This window comes from Calonectris borealis, chromosome 19 (genome assembly GCF_964195595.1).
Source record: "Calonectris borealis chromosome 19, bCalBor7.hap1.2, whole genome shotgun sequence".
In the NCBI taxonomy this organism is placed as follows: Eukaryota; Metazoa; Chordata; class Aves; order Procellariiformes; family Procellariidae; genus Calonectris; species Calonectris borealis.
In genome coordinates, this window is record NC_134330.1 from 9481053 (window position 1) to 9495412 (window position 14360).

General features: G+C 43.5%; 1 protein-coding gene across 1 annotated transcript in view; it reads left to right on the forward strand.

Moving 5' to 3' along the window:
• Positions 1 to 4521: 4521 nt before the first annotated feature.
• LOC142090687 (sphingosine-1-phosphate transporter SPNS2-like) overlaps positions 4522 to 14360 on the forward strand; it is a 128854-nt gene continuing 119015 nt past the window's right edge. The window contains exon 1 of the mRNA XM_075168986.1: positions 4522 to 4816. Coding sequence (XP_075025087.1) covers positions 4522 to 4816 — 295 coding nt within the window. The remainder of the gene's footprint in view (positions 4817 to 14360) is intronic.

Consider the following 14360-nt stretch of genomic DNA (forward strand, 5'->3'; position numbering starts at 1 on the left):
TAATAGTGGTGGCTAGACTGGTGTACATTCTGGCAAAGCGTTACTTCAGGGAGACTCCAGCCCTTTGACAGTTTTGTATTAAAGATTATTGTGATTTTTTGAAGTACAAAAAGTAGTTTCTCAAGATTTTTATTCACTGAAGAAGGAATCTGGATTCTAAGTAAGCTGGGCTAGAGATGGAAAGGCATTTTCTTTTAATTTTCGTTATTTCTAAAATAGCAATGTGATGTTCTCTTGGTGGTCTAGTTCCTCAGGCTGTAATAACTGCTTAGATTGCGTAAGGCCCAACCAGGGTTTAGGTCTGGGTTTTGCCTTCCACAGGTGGTCCAACCCACCATTCCCCTCTGCAAACTGTCCCCTCCTCCCTTTCCCTCACAGCAACAGCTGGAAAGGGGGAAGGAGGTGAGAGAGAAGACAGTTGCTGGCACTTAGCACCAGAGGATCAGCCATTGCCCCTTGGGAGACAAGTGGCAGGCTGGTCATAAACTTCCTGTAGGCCAGGTCTAGCCTATGGCCTAGGACCAGCTACTGGACTACGTCACTGTAGTTAATATTGGTGCGCCAGCAAATATGGTTTTGTTTCCTTAAAGATAAATTATAGCTGTTGTCAAACAGAAGTGCTTTTGCTCATACTGACCACCTCTAGAACTCTGGAGATGGGGAAAAATCAGTAAGTGCAGACTAGGATAAAATAAAATAAACATTTTCAAGCTTTTAAGATACTAACAAAATAATGAAAGGAAGAAAATAATCCCTGAAGGGATTAAGCTCTGTTGACTGCACGGGGAGAGAGCAGGGCTACTAACAAGTGAATTTGTTCTTTTCCTTGTTGAACACTCAGCAAGATGTCTCCAAGTACCTTTCAGCACAGCATGGTTAAGGACTTGTGCGTAGTTTAATTTGGTCTCATCCGGACAGCATATCTCTGTTTGAGGCCACTGGGACAAGACAGTGATGGAGTATGGGCAGAGGTGCTTTTAGACACATGCCCAAGGCTACATTACTTCTCTACGGAAAGGCTGCTGATTCTCTTATGCCTAGCTAGTATCTGTTAGCTGGAATCTACAGAAACTGGCCAGAGCTCATTCTGGAGCAGAGGTGACATGCATAATCAGGAAGGAAGCAGAAGGATGAGCTAGTAAGTTCAGACTTGCGTTTAATTGTATCTACACAGCTCTTGGTAGTGTTCCCAGTGCGAGGGAGCTTCCTAGCTTTTAGACAGAACACAGTATCACCGGTTTCTAGAAAGACGCTGTCCATCTTTATCACCAGGGCTATGAGAGCACTATTGTTTTGCAATCACCACTTCAAAGTTAGGTTGGTGTAATGTGCTTTCCTAGGGGCTATGCTCAGATCAGTCTAGCGACTGAAGTAGGTGCAGAAAATGTTGTGTGCTTGGTAAGCAGAGTAAGAACTCGTATCTTGAGGGTTGGGACTTTAACCCATCTAGCCTGACCTCCTGTATCATCATATGACAGCCAGTTTTCTCTGCATGGAGTTCAATAATGCAGTTTCTAGAAAGGCAATCAACCTGGATCCAAGGACATAAAGGGATAGAGAATACACCCCTTATTTAGCATTTTTTCCAGAGGATAATTACTCTGTAACAAATATGAACCTGATGATTCATCAGAATTTTTCTAACTCCACCTCTCAGCCATTGTTCTGGTTCTTGCTATGCCTTTTCCCACTTGATTAGAGTTCTTAGAACTGGCATTTTTCTCCCCGTGATAGAAATTGCACACTGTAATCAAATTGCCTCTCAACAACCTGTAACAGCAAAACCCAGCAATGTCTCTAAGCTAGAATCGACTCTGTTCCTTTTAAGAGGTAGTAACCAGTGATTTTAGCAGTTCAGTCATATGAATCATCCTGCCAGTAAAGCCAATTCCATCACATTTTTTCCAGTTCCCTCTGCTTTTCCTTTACATAAATCTCATGACATGGATGCACTGGCATCTGCTCTGTTTGTCTGTGAGTTTCCATGTACAGTTGAAGGTGCTAGGGTCGGCTGTAAGACCCTGCATGTCCCTGTAACTAACTGCCTAACCAATGCCTCTTTGTGCTGTATCTGTATGTTTCCGAGCTGAAACTCCTCTCTGTGTCAGAAATAAAAAGATGCTCTTGCAAGTCCCTTCAGCTTGGTCCTGCGTTGCTCCGTGTTCAATGGCCATCAGAAGCCTGCCCGAACTTTGGAGCATATATGTTGACCTTTAATAGTAAGTTAGTATTTGGGCTGGTTTCTCTTTTCTTGGGGATCTGCTGGATCAAGGGGATTTGGAGAAGTCACTCCCCAGTCTATTTAGGCAGATATTTTAATGTGCAGTAAGGCACCTTGGCTTCAGTGTCAGCTGTGTTTGTGTGCTTGGTATTGGTTACAAATGAAAGAAAGAAATGAAATTAAACCTCCATTTCTTAAGAAAACTGTGCTTTTTTAGTTGCTTTCGGGGGAACCATTTGATCCATAAAACTAAGGTCTTTAATTTTGCCTTATCTTTTAATTTCATTAACATCTTCTGAACATTGTTTTGTGTGTGCAAAGCCCAGGGGTAGCCCAAGCAGTGAAAAAGAAGAGAGTGGAATAGACTTTGGAGCGGACAATACACATTTGAGGCCTCCTAGATACTTTGACTGGCCTCTGTGGAACTCCTTGAGCCTGTAGCTCAGCTGTGTTTAGTGCCTGATATGTTTAAACTAAAGAACGCACGAGTTTTGCCTCCACTGCTGGCCAAGCTGTGTGGTCTTTGTGAAGCTATTTCATGCTTTTTTTTTTTTTCTTTTTCAGTTCTTTTTTTCAGTTCTACCCTGTTTTTCTCCTTTTGGGCTATAGAATATTCTCGGTGAGCACTGACCCTTGACCACATTAGTGGACACCAGTAATTCTGGAAATTCTGAAGTTAGTGGGAATGTGAAGAAGCAGTTTTATTAGTATAACCTTTACCATGTCAGTCACACCTGAACTGCAGACGCTGCTATGGAGTAAAAAATGATTCCCTACATTTGGACAAGTCAGCCAGAATGTTATCCTATGTTAATCCAGCTATGCTGTTTCTGTTACCGAAACGAGCTCTGGAACATCTCTGCAGACCTATTCTCAACATAAAAACGTCACTTACCACTATTTGGGAGTGTCGTGTGTCATCAGAAACGGTGCTTGCTCCTTTCCTCAACGGCGCGTTACTCAAACAGCACTGAATTGCACGCTGACTCACCAGAAAGTGCCCTTTTCACCGGCAGCATCCTGGGGGTTCCTTTTGCAGTATCTCACCAGATTAGTGGCATAGTCCGGCCCTGGTGTCATCGGTCCGAGCCCTGTGGAGAGGGTGTGACAACGCCAGGTATGTTGAGCACACACACACCACGTTGTGCTGTGAGCAACTCCAGTTTCCTTGGAGGTAGGTGACAGGGCTTTTGTTTAAATGCATATCCCAGAGACAAAGGCTTTAATCATGGTAGAGTTTCGTAGGCAAGATCAATAAACTGAGAGAAATCTGAAATCGTAACCTACTGTTCTTAAACAAGTGCAAGTTAGCTCTCTGGCAGTCATTTTATTTCTCTGGTTTTAGTTAGCTTTTGTAGTTTTACTACAGGTACGACAGGCTGGAGCCACTCTGGTTGTGAACACTTTTATCTCTTTGAAGACTTCTCCTTTTGAAATGAAATTTCGCTTGGCCGTTCTTAGCTCAAAGGTGGAACTTTATAGGGAGCGGGACGAAACTGTTTTCAGTGGGGGGAACTTTGGAGCAATTTTACTTCCTTTGAAGAGGCATGTTGTTCCTGAAGCAACTTCTCTGCAATAGGAAAATCATCTGGGGCCAAGCAGGAAGCGGCGGGGTTGGTGGCGCATTCCAGCATGCCCTCACGCTGCCTCACAACATCGTCCCTTCCCTGACAGCAATCTTTTTGTGACTGTAGATGGTTCTGGGGGTTGGAAGTAGGCATGGAGCTTTTTTGCGCGGATGTTTTGTTAAACCCAGATCTGAGGGCTGGGCCTGTGTGGCCCATGTGGAGTTTACCATTGGATACAAGCCAGTATTGCTTGAGTCCTTGGTTTTGTTTGGTATTTTTTTTCCAGCTAACTACACAAGTCTGCCAATCAGTGCATTCTAAGCCGCTGCACAGTGCTGTAGAATAGTAAAACCTGGATAAAGGGAACCGATTACTTAGTCGCAGCGCGCTGGCAATGCCGAGCAGGTGAGACCTGGGCTCTGCCGGGGCAGAGGGGCAGGTGCCGGCCCTGAGGGGCAGCCTGAGGCGGGCTGAGGAGACCCCTTCCCGCGCGGGGCGCGCGGCAGCCCTTGGGGCGGGGCGCGCGCGGCTGCGCGCGGCCGTTAAGGCGGGACGGGGCGCGCGGGGGCGGGGGCGGAGCCTGCGCCGGGCCCCGCCCCCCCGGGCAGCTGTCAGAGGCGGCGGCCGGTCCCGCAGGCAGGCGGCTGGGGCGGCCGCGGGATGCGGCGCTGAGGGCGCTCCGCCGGCCACTCCGCGCGGGCTCCTGCGCGCCGCGGTTGCCTCCCGCAGCCCATGATGTGCCTGGAAAGCGACGGCTCCTCCGGCAGCAGCCCGGGCTGCGGCGGGCGGCTCCGAGCCGGCGACGAGGAGGAGGAGGAGGACGGCGAGCGGGGCTGCTGCGGCCGGGGCGCTGAGGGCGAGGTGCAGACCCTGTCGGGCAGGATGAACCCGCCGGCGGCCGGCAAGCGCCCCGAGCGCCCGGCCGCCCGCCACAAGGCGCCGAGCCTCGGCCGGGCCCGGGTGGCGGCCGCCGGCATCCTCAGCGTGGGCAACGTGCTCAACTACCTGGACCGGTACACGGTGGCAGGTGAGGGCTCCCCGCGGCGTCCCGCCCCGCTGCCGCCGCGGGGACAGCCTCCGCCCGGGCACGGTGCAGCCGCCGCCCGCCCGGTGCGGCGGTCCCGGGGGCGGGGGGCGGCGGGACTCGCCCGCCGGGCCGGGCCGGGGGCTGCGGTTCCCCGTGCCCGAGCTGGAGTGAGCCGTAAGGGATGTGGTGTGGCCGGCTGCGGCTGGTGCCCATTGTACAGACCCTCCGGTATTGTTCTCTAGTTTGTCTGAATTTTATCGAAAACAGAAGGAGGTGTCCTTTGTTTGTCTCGGCTGGGTGGCGGAGTAAATGTTTGGTGGGTTTTTTTCGGAAAGGACTGATGCCGGGGAGGGCTGGCAAACGTGGAGGATACTTCATGTGATTTTGTGGGCTGATGGGAGAAGCGTTATTGATCTTATGAATAGTATAAATGCTGTGGGTGACAGGTGCAGCTGCCGTCAGCTAAACACAGCCTGCTGTGAAACGGGGGAAATAGAGGAATGCGATCACTTTTGTTTCTGTGGGTGAAATTAGCACCGGAGCATATCACCTTTGGTTTGCTTCTGCTGAGTCCCTCCAGCCTGAAAAACCAGGCTGCCCTTCAGTCCTTTGCCAAGGAGGGTCCTTTCTCTGCAGAACTCACAAGTAGGTGACAACAGAGCCGCCTGATAGTTTCTGCTGGCTGGCTAGTGGTGAGCGATACGCAGGAGGAGCAGCAAGGCAGCTGCATTGCACTTTGCAAAGCGTCTGTTTTCTTGAGGTAAACATTTTAAAATCATGCACTCCCTGACGGATGCGTTTTACTAGCTGTACTGTGTGAAAGGCACTATGTGCCTCGGTGATTACTACTACTATGAAGCTCAGGTCTGAAACAAATGTGTGTTAGGATGTTTACTCTATAGTCCCTAGAGGGGACTCCTCATTTATTCTTGTCAGGCAATAACAGCAGGGAAGAAGATGATTACTGAACTTTTTCTAATTAGAAATGAAGTAGGTTTGTTGGTATTCAACTGTTTCATGTAATTAAAATATAATACATATTCTGTGTTTGGCAATACTGATAATTTTATCTTTAGAGCTTATAAAGGGGTTTGTGCATGTATAAATTTTGCTCTATGCATATACATACTTTAATCACTAGGACTCAATGTGGTGTTAAACAAATCAGATATTTGTTTATACTGCATTAAAATAATATATGTTTGTAGGGCAGTGATAGAGTACAAGGGACATAAATCTAGTCACTGTTGTCAGAATAATTTGGCCAGGCTGGCTTTGTTTTGTCTGGGGTAGAGAGATAGGGAGGATTAGAAGGAAGACTTAACTGACACTGTTGTGGCTTTTTTGTTATTATTTTTAGGCAGGGCTTGCTCCTTCAGGAAATATAAAGACAAGTCTTGGGAAGTATTGAGTACTCGATTGGTAGTCAGTATGTTACAGTAGGAAGCTTGAAGATAAAAGGTTGATCTGTTATTACTGAAGGAAATTGTAGTTTGCTCCCTCACCCTCAAATAGAATCTCTCTAGTAAAGAGATTAACCATAAAGCACCGTTTTCCTTTAATGCATGGAAAGCTGCTTTTTCACAAATCTCCCCCCCCGCCATGCATGCTCAGTCTTTTTTTTTTTTTTTTTTAAAAAAAAAAAGCATTATCTTGTTCACCTATTTGCTCTAGTACCTTCAGTAAGAGCTTTGTCATCTGAATTTTCTGCCTGCAAGAACAGAAGGCATGGGATGCTCTGGCAAAGGCAGGCAGAAGCATCTTCATTTCTGGGAAGGCTGGAAAGTGCCTAACCAGAGGATAAAAACGCCTGCCTACTGTGATGTAGTATTGCCAGTCCTAATGCTATGATTGCCAATATTTCTAGGATAAGCTCTGGTTTTGCAGTGCCCAGTAACTGCCCTGTGGAACTTATCTGTTAGCTTTCAGCTTGATATCAAAGGTTTAAGATCTCAGACATCAGACTTCTTTTGGAGACAGAATCAAATTTTGCATGATCTTTTTGTCTTCTGTCACTGGGTTTTTATTTTTCAAACTGGTGTTTTATAACGTGCTAATTCAAAACAAGGAATAATTTAAATCCAGTCTAATAGAAGAGTTGTGATAAAAATGATGTGTTTTGAGCTCAAAACTGACTTTATAATGAGGTCTTCTCTAAAAGCAATGTTTGCTTTTATATTTTGAGTCTTAGTGCATACCACATGCTTATATGACATGCACTTGCATATGAATCAAGCTAGCACTTTGAATATTCAGCTCATGTCTCAACCCAGGTAATAATTAGTGAATACAACTCTTCAGACCTTCAAAGTACGTTTCAAATATGAATTGTTGCAGCAACGTAATAAGGGAGTTTAACACTGGCCACATTATGGCAGGGGAAGTAGCATCAGAAGTTATGATTTACCCAAGGCCAGTGAACTGTTGTGAGAACTGGAATTAATTTCTGGTTCCAGCTCTATTTGAAACAAGTGTTAGAAGAGCAGCAGTCCCAATGGAAACTGGTTCCTGAGGATTTGTGTCTCTAGGGTGATCCCTCCTGTGGGTTCTCTGACGTCAAGTAAGGGTTGACCTTTGTCATTAACCTTTCTCCTCTTGTCTTATAAGAGTCTCTCCTCTACCCAGCCATTTTTTTTTTTAAATGAAAGTGTTGGGAGCTTTGGGACTTCTTCCTGCTGTCAAATTTAGTCAAAAGCAGGTCAGTGGACTCAAAAGCAATTAGTAGGCAGTTGACAGACGGACATAAGCAAACAGAGAATCCAGTTTATGGGCATGATACTACAAGTACATCTTCTATCTTACTTGAAACCTTGGATGCAACTATTTTGGTCTTCCTGGTCACAAATGCAAGTATAAAAAAAAGCAAATGTATATTTAGTGTATATATATAAAATAAGTATATACAAGTATATACTTAGTATATTTTTAGTCAACAGGAAAAAAAAGATCATATATGGAGTTCTTTGTTGCAAATGTAATTCCCTGGCTATCTTCCACTATTTCCTAACATAACCACATGGAAGCTAAATAATATGCATCCAGTCAACACAAGGAGATCCTATGTAATAGAAAGAAAACTCTAGGCTGACCTCTCCTATAGCACATCTTGCTCCTAAAAGTAAAAAGCAAATGCTTTTGTATTGCTAAAAAGTAAACAGCAAATGTGGCATTTCTTGGTGTTTACACTCTGGATGCAAAGACATTGTGTATAATGAGTTGTTCTTGGGTAATCTTTTCTCAGGTGCAACAAACAAGGAGGTAGCTGCCTGTTTCCCTAGTTTTGGTTTAATGACTTCCCAGTATAGACTAATTTAGAATTTAGGGTGGCATATGCCTTTTGGTATCTGGGACGTTCTGTGACAGAACTTGAGTGCAGTTTCTGAGATACAGGATATATACAGCTTCAAACCTGACATTGTTGCAGCTCTTTTAGGAATATATGATAAAACTGGGCCACCACTGAGAACTGGCCGCCTTCTTACTATTTAAGAGTAAGTTTCTTCCAATACTTTAAAAATAAAAAGCCTACACAGTAACAGTGGATCTTTCAATAACGTCCTTACGTTTACACAGAGTTGGAAATTGCCAGTGTGTATGGGGAATGTTAAAATATAATGATATTTGGGAGAAGCTGTCCCAGACAAAAAGTAGGAGTGCCTATACTGTGGCTCTTCTAAAGAAAAGATTGAAAACTCTGTGCTGAATATTACTGACTTGAAGGGAAATGATCCTCTGCAATTTTCTTAATAGGTCTTTGATCATACTGAAAACAGTTGCCTGTGGAAAAAGCATTCTTTCAAGAGCCATGATATTTTGCTGCTATTAGGAAGGCAAAGGGTAAGGAAAAGGGAAAACTAGCAGTAACGAAACCATTGTAGGTTACCTGTGAAACTAGAGCATTTCAGCCATCTGGTGATGCTGGGACATACCTTCTTCCTTAATGAAGTTTTGGGAAAAGTCATCTTACCTTCAGAAGCTTGGAATGTGGTTTCACAATTATGCCATGGATGACCTTTTACTATGCCTGCTGTTGACGATGAAAATAGTCTTGCTTCATTAGGGTGTCACCTCTACCTTCTAATTCAGACGCTACTTCCTGGCATTTTTGTAGTGCCTTTAATTTAAAGGTAATGATTTAATTAAGCTGGAGAACTACCCAGCAAAGTAAACGAGTCTTACTATCCCACTACAGAAGGGGAAACAGTTGTAGAGTGTCGGCGATTCGCCTGTGGTAATGTAGTTAGTGGCAGAGTCTTGGCTGGTATTAGTTCATCCTTGAGGTTCTTTATCCCTGTGACACAGTATGCCATAGGCTTTGGTCTGCTGTTTTTGTCCTGTAAATGTCTGTAACTTGCTAATAACCATATTTGTGTTAATTAGCCTCTCATTACAACACATAGTTGCAAATCAAATACCATTCTTTGAAGATACATACATGCAAATGATTATTGAAAGTTGAAAGTCAAGTTTAAAACTATGTAGTACAAGCTATAACTGAAGTGTTAGGAAAGGTTCAACACTAACTCTCAAGTGCAAAGACATTCAAGAGGTTATAAGCCAAAACTGCTTCTTTTTTACTTGTGAGCTCACTCTTGTGGTAGTAATATATTACCTCATAGAGTGTTTCATACTGAATGATCTTCATGCAGTCTGAGATCTCATATATGTGATGGGATAAAGAGAGCTCGTTATCCCCATTGTAATAAGACTATGCTCAGTGCTTATAGTTTCAGGGAGGAGACCATTAAGTGGCAGTGCAAGCTCTTCATTTTTTGTCTCTTGTTGAGCTAATCTTAATGTAGGACTCAGCCGTGGAAGGAGTGTAATGCTGGAAAATATTGGAAAAGAGTATTGACAGAACTTACTTGAGCCAGCAGTGCCACTAGCTCACACATGTGAGAATTGCAGAAGGATGACAGTGTTTTGCTTGGACAATAGGTACCTGTTACTGGCCCAAAATTCAAGAAGTACTGCACAGCGAGCAGAAGCTAGAAGAACTGAACCTCATGCACTTCAAAAGCAGGCAATAGAAGGCACTTTGCAGCACAATGACAAGGACTGTGTAGTAGCATCTAATTCTCCAACGTTGTGTTTTCCCTGTGTGATGGGCTCTATTGCATAGTCAGCTGCTTCCTGTTTGCTGGTTCTTATGCGAGTTGGCAGGATTTGTTCCAGAGTATTTTACATTTCAAGTGAAGTCTTATTATGTTTAATCATAGTATTTTTCTTCCTTGTGATGTAGGTTTGCCAGATAGTTACTATCTTTGTTATTATGTGCAGATTTTCCTGTTTCACTCTGAGATCCTCTTTCATGCATGTTGATTAATTTTATCCCCAGAGCATCCATATCATCACAGTCAGTGAATGTGTCCTTTATTACATGGAGTTAAGATCCTCATAAATATTGAGTGTATTCTTAAGAATAATGTGATGATCTTACTAGTCCCTTGATCTCTGAGACTGTCAATATCAGAAGCTGTGTGGAAAAGCTTCTCCGGTCAAAAATGTGGGAATTCTGTAATCATTCCTTCAGGACTCTTCATATATCATGCCAAGCAGTAATAAGGTTAAATTCCATCAGTCAACTTGTTTTTAGTTGTTCCTATTTATTATTTGCTTCTGGTAGACTGTACATCAGAAGCAAATAAGCTGCCCATTAGGTAGCATGGTGGGCTACTAAGTTCAATAGACGTTGTTAAAAGCTGGTGACTTTTCCCCTAATGTGAAATCCCATAGCTCTTCCTTGGGCTTTCAAACGCTGAGGAACTTGATTGAAAGGTGTTACAGTGTGTCACCTGAATCGAATAAGGTTTGTCTTGAGGTTCCTTACGACTGTTAATAAAGGCTCATGGTACCTATTCAGGAGATTCAATGCAAAACCGTAATTTTATTTTACAGATAGGAATTAGGAGATTCAGAGATCAGAATTCTTGCCAAGTTGCCTGTTTGCATCATCGTTGCTATATGTGTATTACAGACCAGGACATCATTGTGCAGCTTCTACTGAATCAGATGGTGCACCCAAGGTACTTATAATCCATATATATCAAGAGATACTGGAGAGCTGTAGGCCATGGATGGGAGAGTCTTGAAGGGGACAAGAGACAGTATTGGTTAGTGTAAGGGGCCTTAGGAGATTAGCAGATAGGGCTTATTTGGTAGGCCGCGTAGCCAAAGAGTGACGAGGGATTTGAGGGAAGACAACGATAACTTTCAGCAAGCGTTTACAGACAGCATCTACCAAACACGATGAGCATCACAGGAGAATGCATGAAGATGTCTGTTGGAAATGGATGTTGGAAGATGATGCCCTTCTGCTGGTTGAGAGTGTTTTCTGGAAATTGGCACTATGAATGTAGGGTGATGAGTGTTCTAGAAAAAAATAATGTATGTTCAAAATGAGCTCTACAACGGACCTGTGAAGTGCCTAAGGGGCCATGGAAGTTAATGGGAGTTGAGCAAAATGGGCTTTGGCTTGGGCTCAGAGCCTAGAGAGGAGTAAGTGAGGTGAACAACGTCTGGTAGTTTCCAGAGAAGTTTGGGTACCAAACTTGGCAGGGATCTCTCTTGAAAATTGCATTTTTGGTAAACTGGTCTGAAATTCCTGGTCTGAAAGTCAAGAAGCAAGTCTGAGACAGGTACAGGCAAAAAAACCAAACCAACCAAACAAAAAAACCCAGAAACAAACCCCAAACCCTTAGTTCTGAGCTCTAACTACTAGAACCTCCCTTTGAGTTTGGCACTATTAAAATAGTGCACTACACTATTCATAGACTGGCAGGTACTTTACTCAGAATTGGCACGCACAGGAGGCGTCTCATACACATTTTTTCTTTTTTTGACACATCTGTTTTCATTGTTATTTTGTGGGTGTTTGTCTTATGTAACCCAGCTATTTCTGTAGGGTTGCAGGGAAAGGAAGTGAAAGGGAGGGAGCACTAATTTCCATGCTTCTGGTTTTACAGTGGTATAAATAATCAGGAAAGTGAGAATGTGAGGGATCCTGGATGACTAAAGGGATGTAGAATCCTTCACTTTTGAGGTCATTCCTTTGGACCTATTGCCAGTCAGGAGTGGCTGGAGGTTTCTTTTGGAAGGCTCTTGGATGAGCTGTTCAGGACCCTGTGGTGGTCTCTTTCCACTCTTCATGATGCTGTGTGTTTCATGAAAGCCTCCACACAAGACATGGCTGGGAACCACCATGTTGTCTCTCAATATATGAAATGACAGAGCAAGGCATTGAGTTCTTCTGTCAGGCTGATCCTTCTAGACAGCAATGAAGCATGTCATGAGAGCAATGTAGCTGCTCCCACGTATTCTGTACCTCTGTTTTTGAGGGAATAAATATCAATCATCCTTCTCCTGAACTGTTGATTTTCTAGCATAACTAAAATCATAGAGCAATTTTAGCTCAAGGGAGAGAAATACAGAAGAAAAACTCAGCTTTATGCCTTGCCATACCTAAATTCAGGCTTCAGCAACATGAACATAGCAGGGTTACGTTATTGGTGAACAATATTATCTCCTACAGGCTCTTTTTTTTTTAAATACCTTTCCTATGCTTCTGCTGGTGGCCAGCAACTGCAGTGGCTGAACAGAACAGCAGAGGGAAAAGATCAGGGTTATACGGAGAATAGCTGCAGTAGCAGCTTGGAGCTTGGCTGGCAGAATGAGAGAACCACATGCTGGAATGAAAATCCTTTCAGCCTTGGCATGTGATGATGTTTTTTTATTTTAAGGCTGCATTGAACCAAAACTGCAGTAATTCATTTTACTCCTTCAGGCTTCTGCCAATAATTATGTAAATAACAGAACACAGCTAATTATTTGTTTCATAGCTTCCCATTTTCTTTATTCGTATTGGAAACATGTCATTATTGTCTTTAGAACGTGAGCCCTGTGTTCTTGGCAACATGGAAAACAACAAGAGTGGGTGAATTGACAAAGTCAACAGGACTTCTGTCTGTGTGAAGCCTGCAGGGCTTGAATTAAACCTACCTGAAGGTTAACTTTGATTCATATGGCTGTTCTATGATTTGATAATCTGTTCTCTCTGCATATTCTCGTTTCAGAGAAGTGATCCTTTGGGAGAGCATGCCAACAAAGCAGTACAGACCTGAAAGGGGGATCTTGCCCTGTTGTTGATTTCAATTTTCACTTCTTTCTGCCTCTCGCCTCTGTATTTCATGATTTGTGCCTGAACTGTAGTGATGACCTTGGACGTTTTGCGTTTATGCTGGCATATATAGTTGCTTTAGCACAGTTTTGCTACCAGGTGTGCAGTTTGCGAAGTTTACAAACCACTGTGTGCTCTTGCTGTATACCTCTGCAGTGAGACTTTTCATTTGAAAATGTGAGACTGACAGGATATTTTTTTTTTCCCCCGTAAGATACTGGATTCTCCTTTTTCCATTGCCTTTAGTGTTGGGTGGTTTTCTCCAACAGGCTTGTGCTTGTAGACTTTATCCCAGCTAGACCCACTGTGGCGTGGCTGTCCTGAGCAGCACGAGTTAAATAATTTGGTCAGCTATCCAGGCTTTCATAATTGAGCAGGTTGGTGTATGAAATGTTGTTTATGGGACACTGAATCAGGGCTGCTTAAGCATTTTGGGGCAGGGACTAATTTTGTGCAGTTCCAGGCATACTGTCAGTGCTAAATAATAATTAATATAGAATTGCAACACTGTTAATAAGTGCTGACTATGTAAGTTAGGAAACAAACTATGCAATAAGGAAAAATGATTTCTAATGCACAGTGTGCCTCATAAAGAGTGGTCACTGTATGTGTTTGTGTATTAAGCTATTAGAACTCAAATACTGCTGCAGCTATACTAATGTTAAAACATTTGTAATAGTCTTGTTATTTCCGCCTGGCAGCCAGAAATGCTGACTAACTTTCAGGATAACAATCCTTTATATATTCAGGAAACAAAATACCCAAGGGCCACCGGTGACTGACAGCTACAATGCTCTGATTAAAACTGGCACTTCCTGATCAGCTCAGTCTTGGATGTGTTAGTCCCTTCTCTGATGGGGAAGAGAAGGAGGAGGACAAAAAGCAATGTAATGTGATAGTATTAGGAGATGAGACTTTTTTTTTCCTTTGCAATTTTTGAGGAATTTGTAACTCAGAAGTACCAGACAAGGTACCTGAGTAATAGTGCTTGGAAGGGCAAACATTGATCTCTCCATGATGACCTTCCTATAAAATGGTATGGAAAATACTACAGTGCCAGTTTCTAGTCATTGATTTTTTTGACTATAACAAGAGTGTGCTGAGATTCTTGAGCTTCTGATGAGCAATTAAGCTGTGGTGTTTGGGGCACTAAAAAGTGTGTTGTGTGTGTTTTATTCCCAACTGTTAAGATAAGGGAGATTCCCCTCCCTTGCCCCCCCCCCCCCCCCTTCTAAATAAGAGGAATCCTGGTGGGTTTGTTCATCTGTGCTTGCATACACACTGCATAAACAATTACACAATCCCTAATGAAAAAGCTTGAGTCACTGGTCAGAACGTGAGGTTGTTGGGTGCTTAATTCTGGCCAAA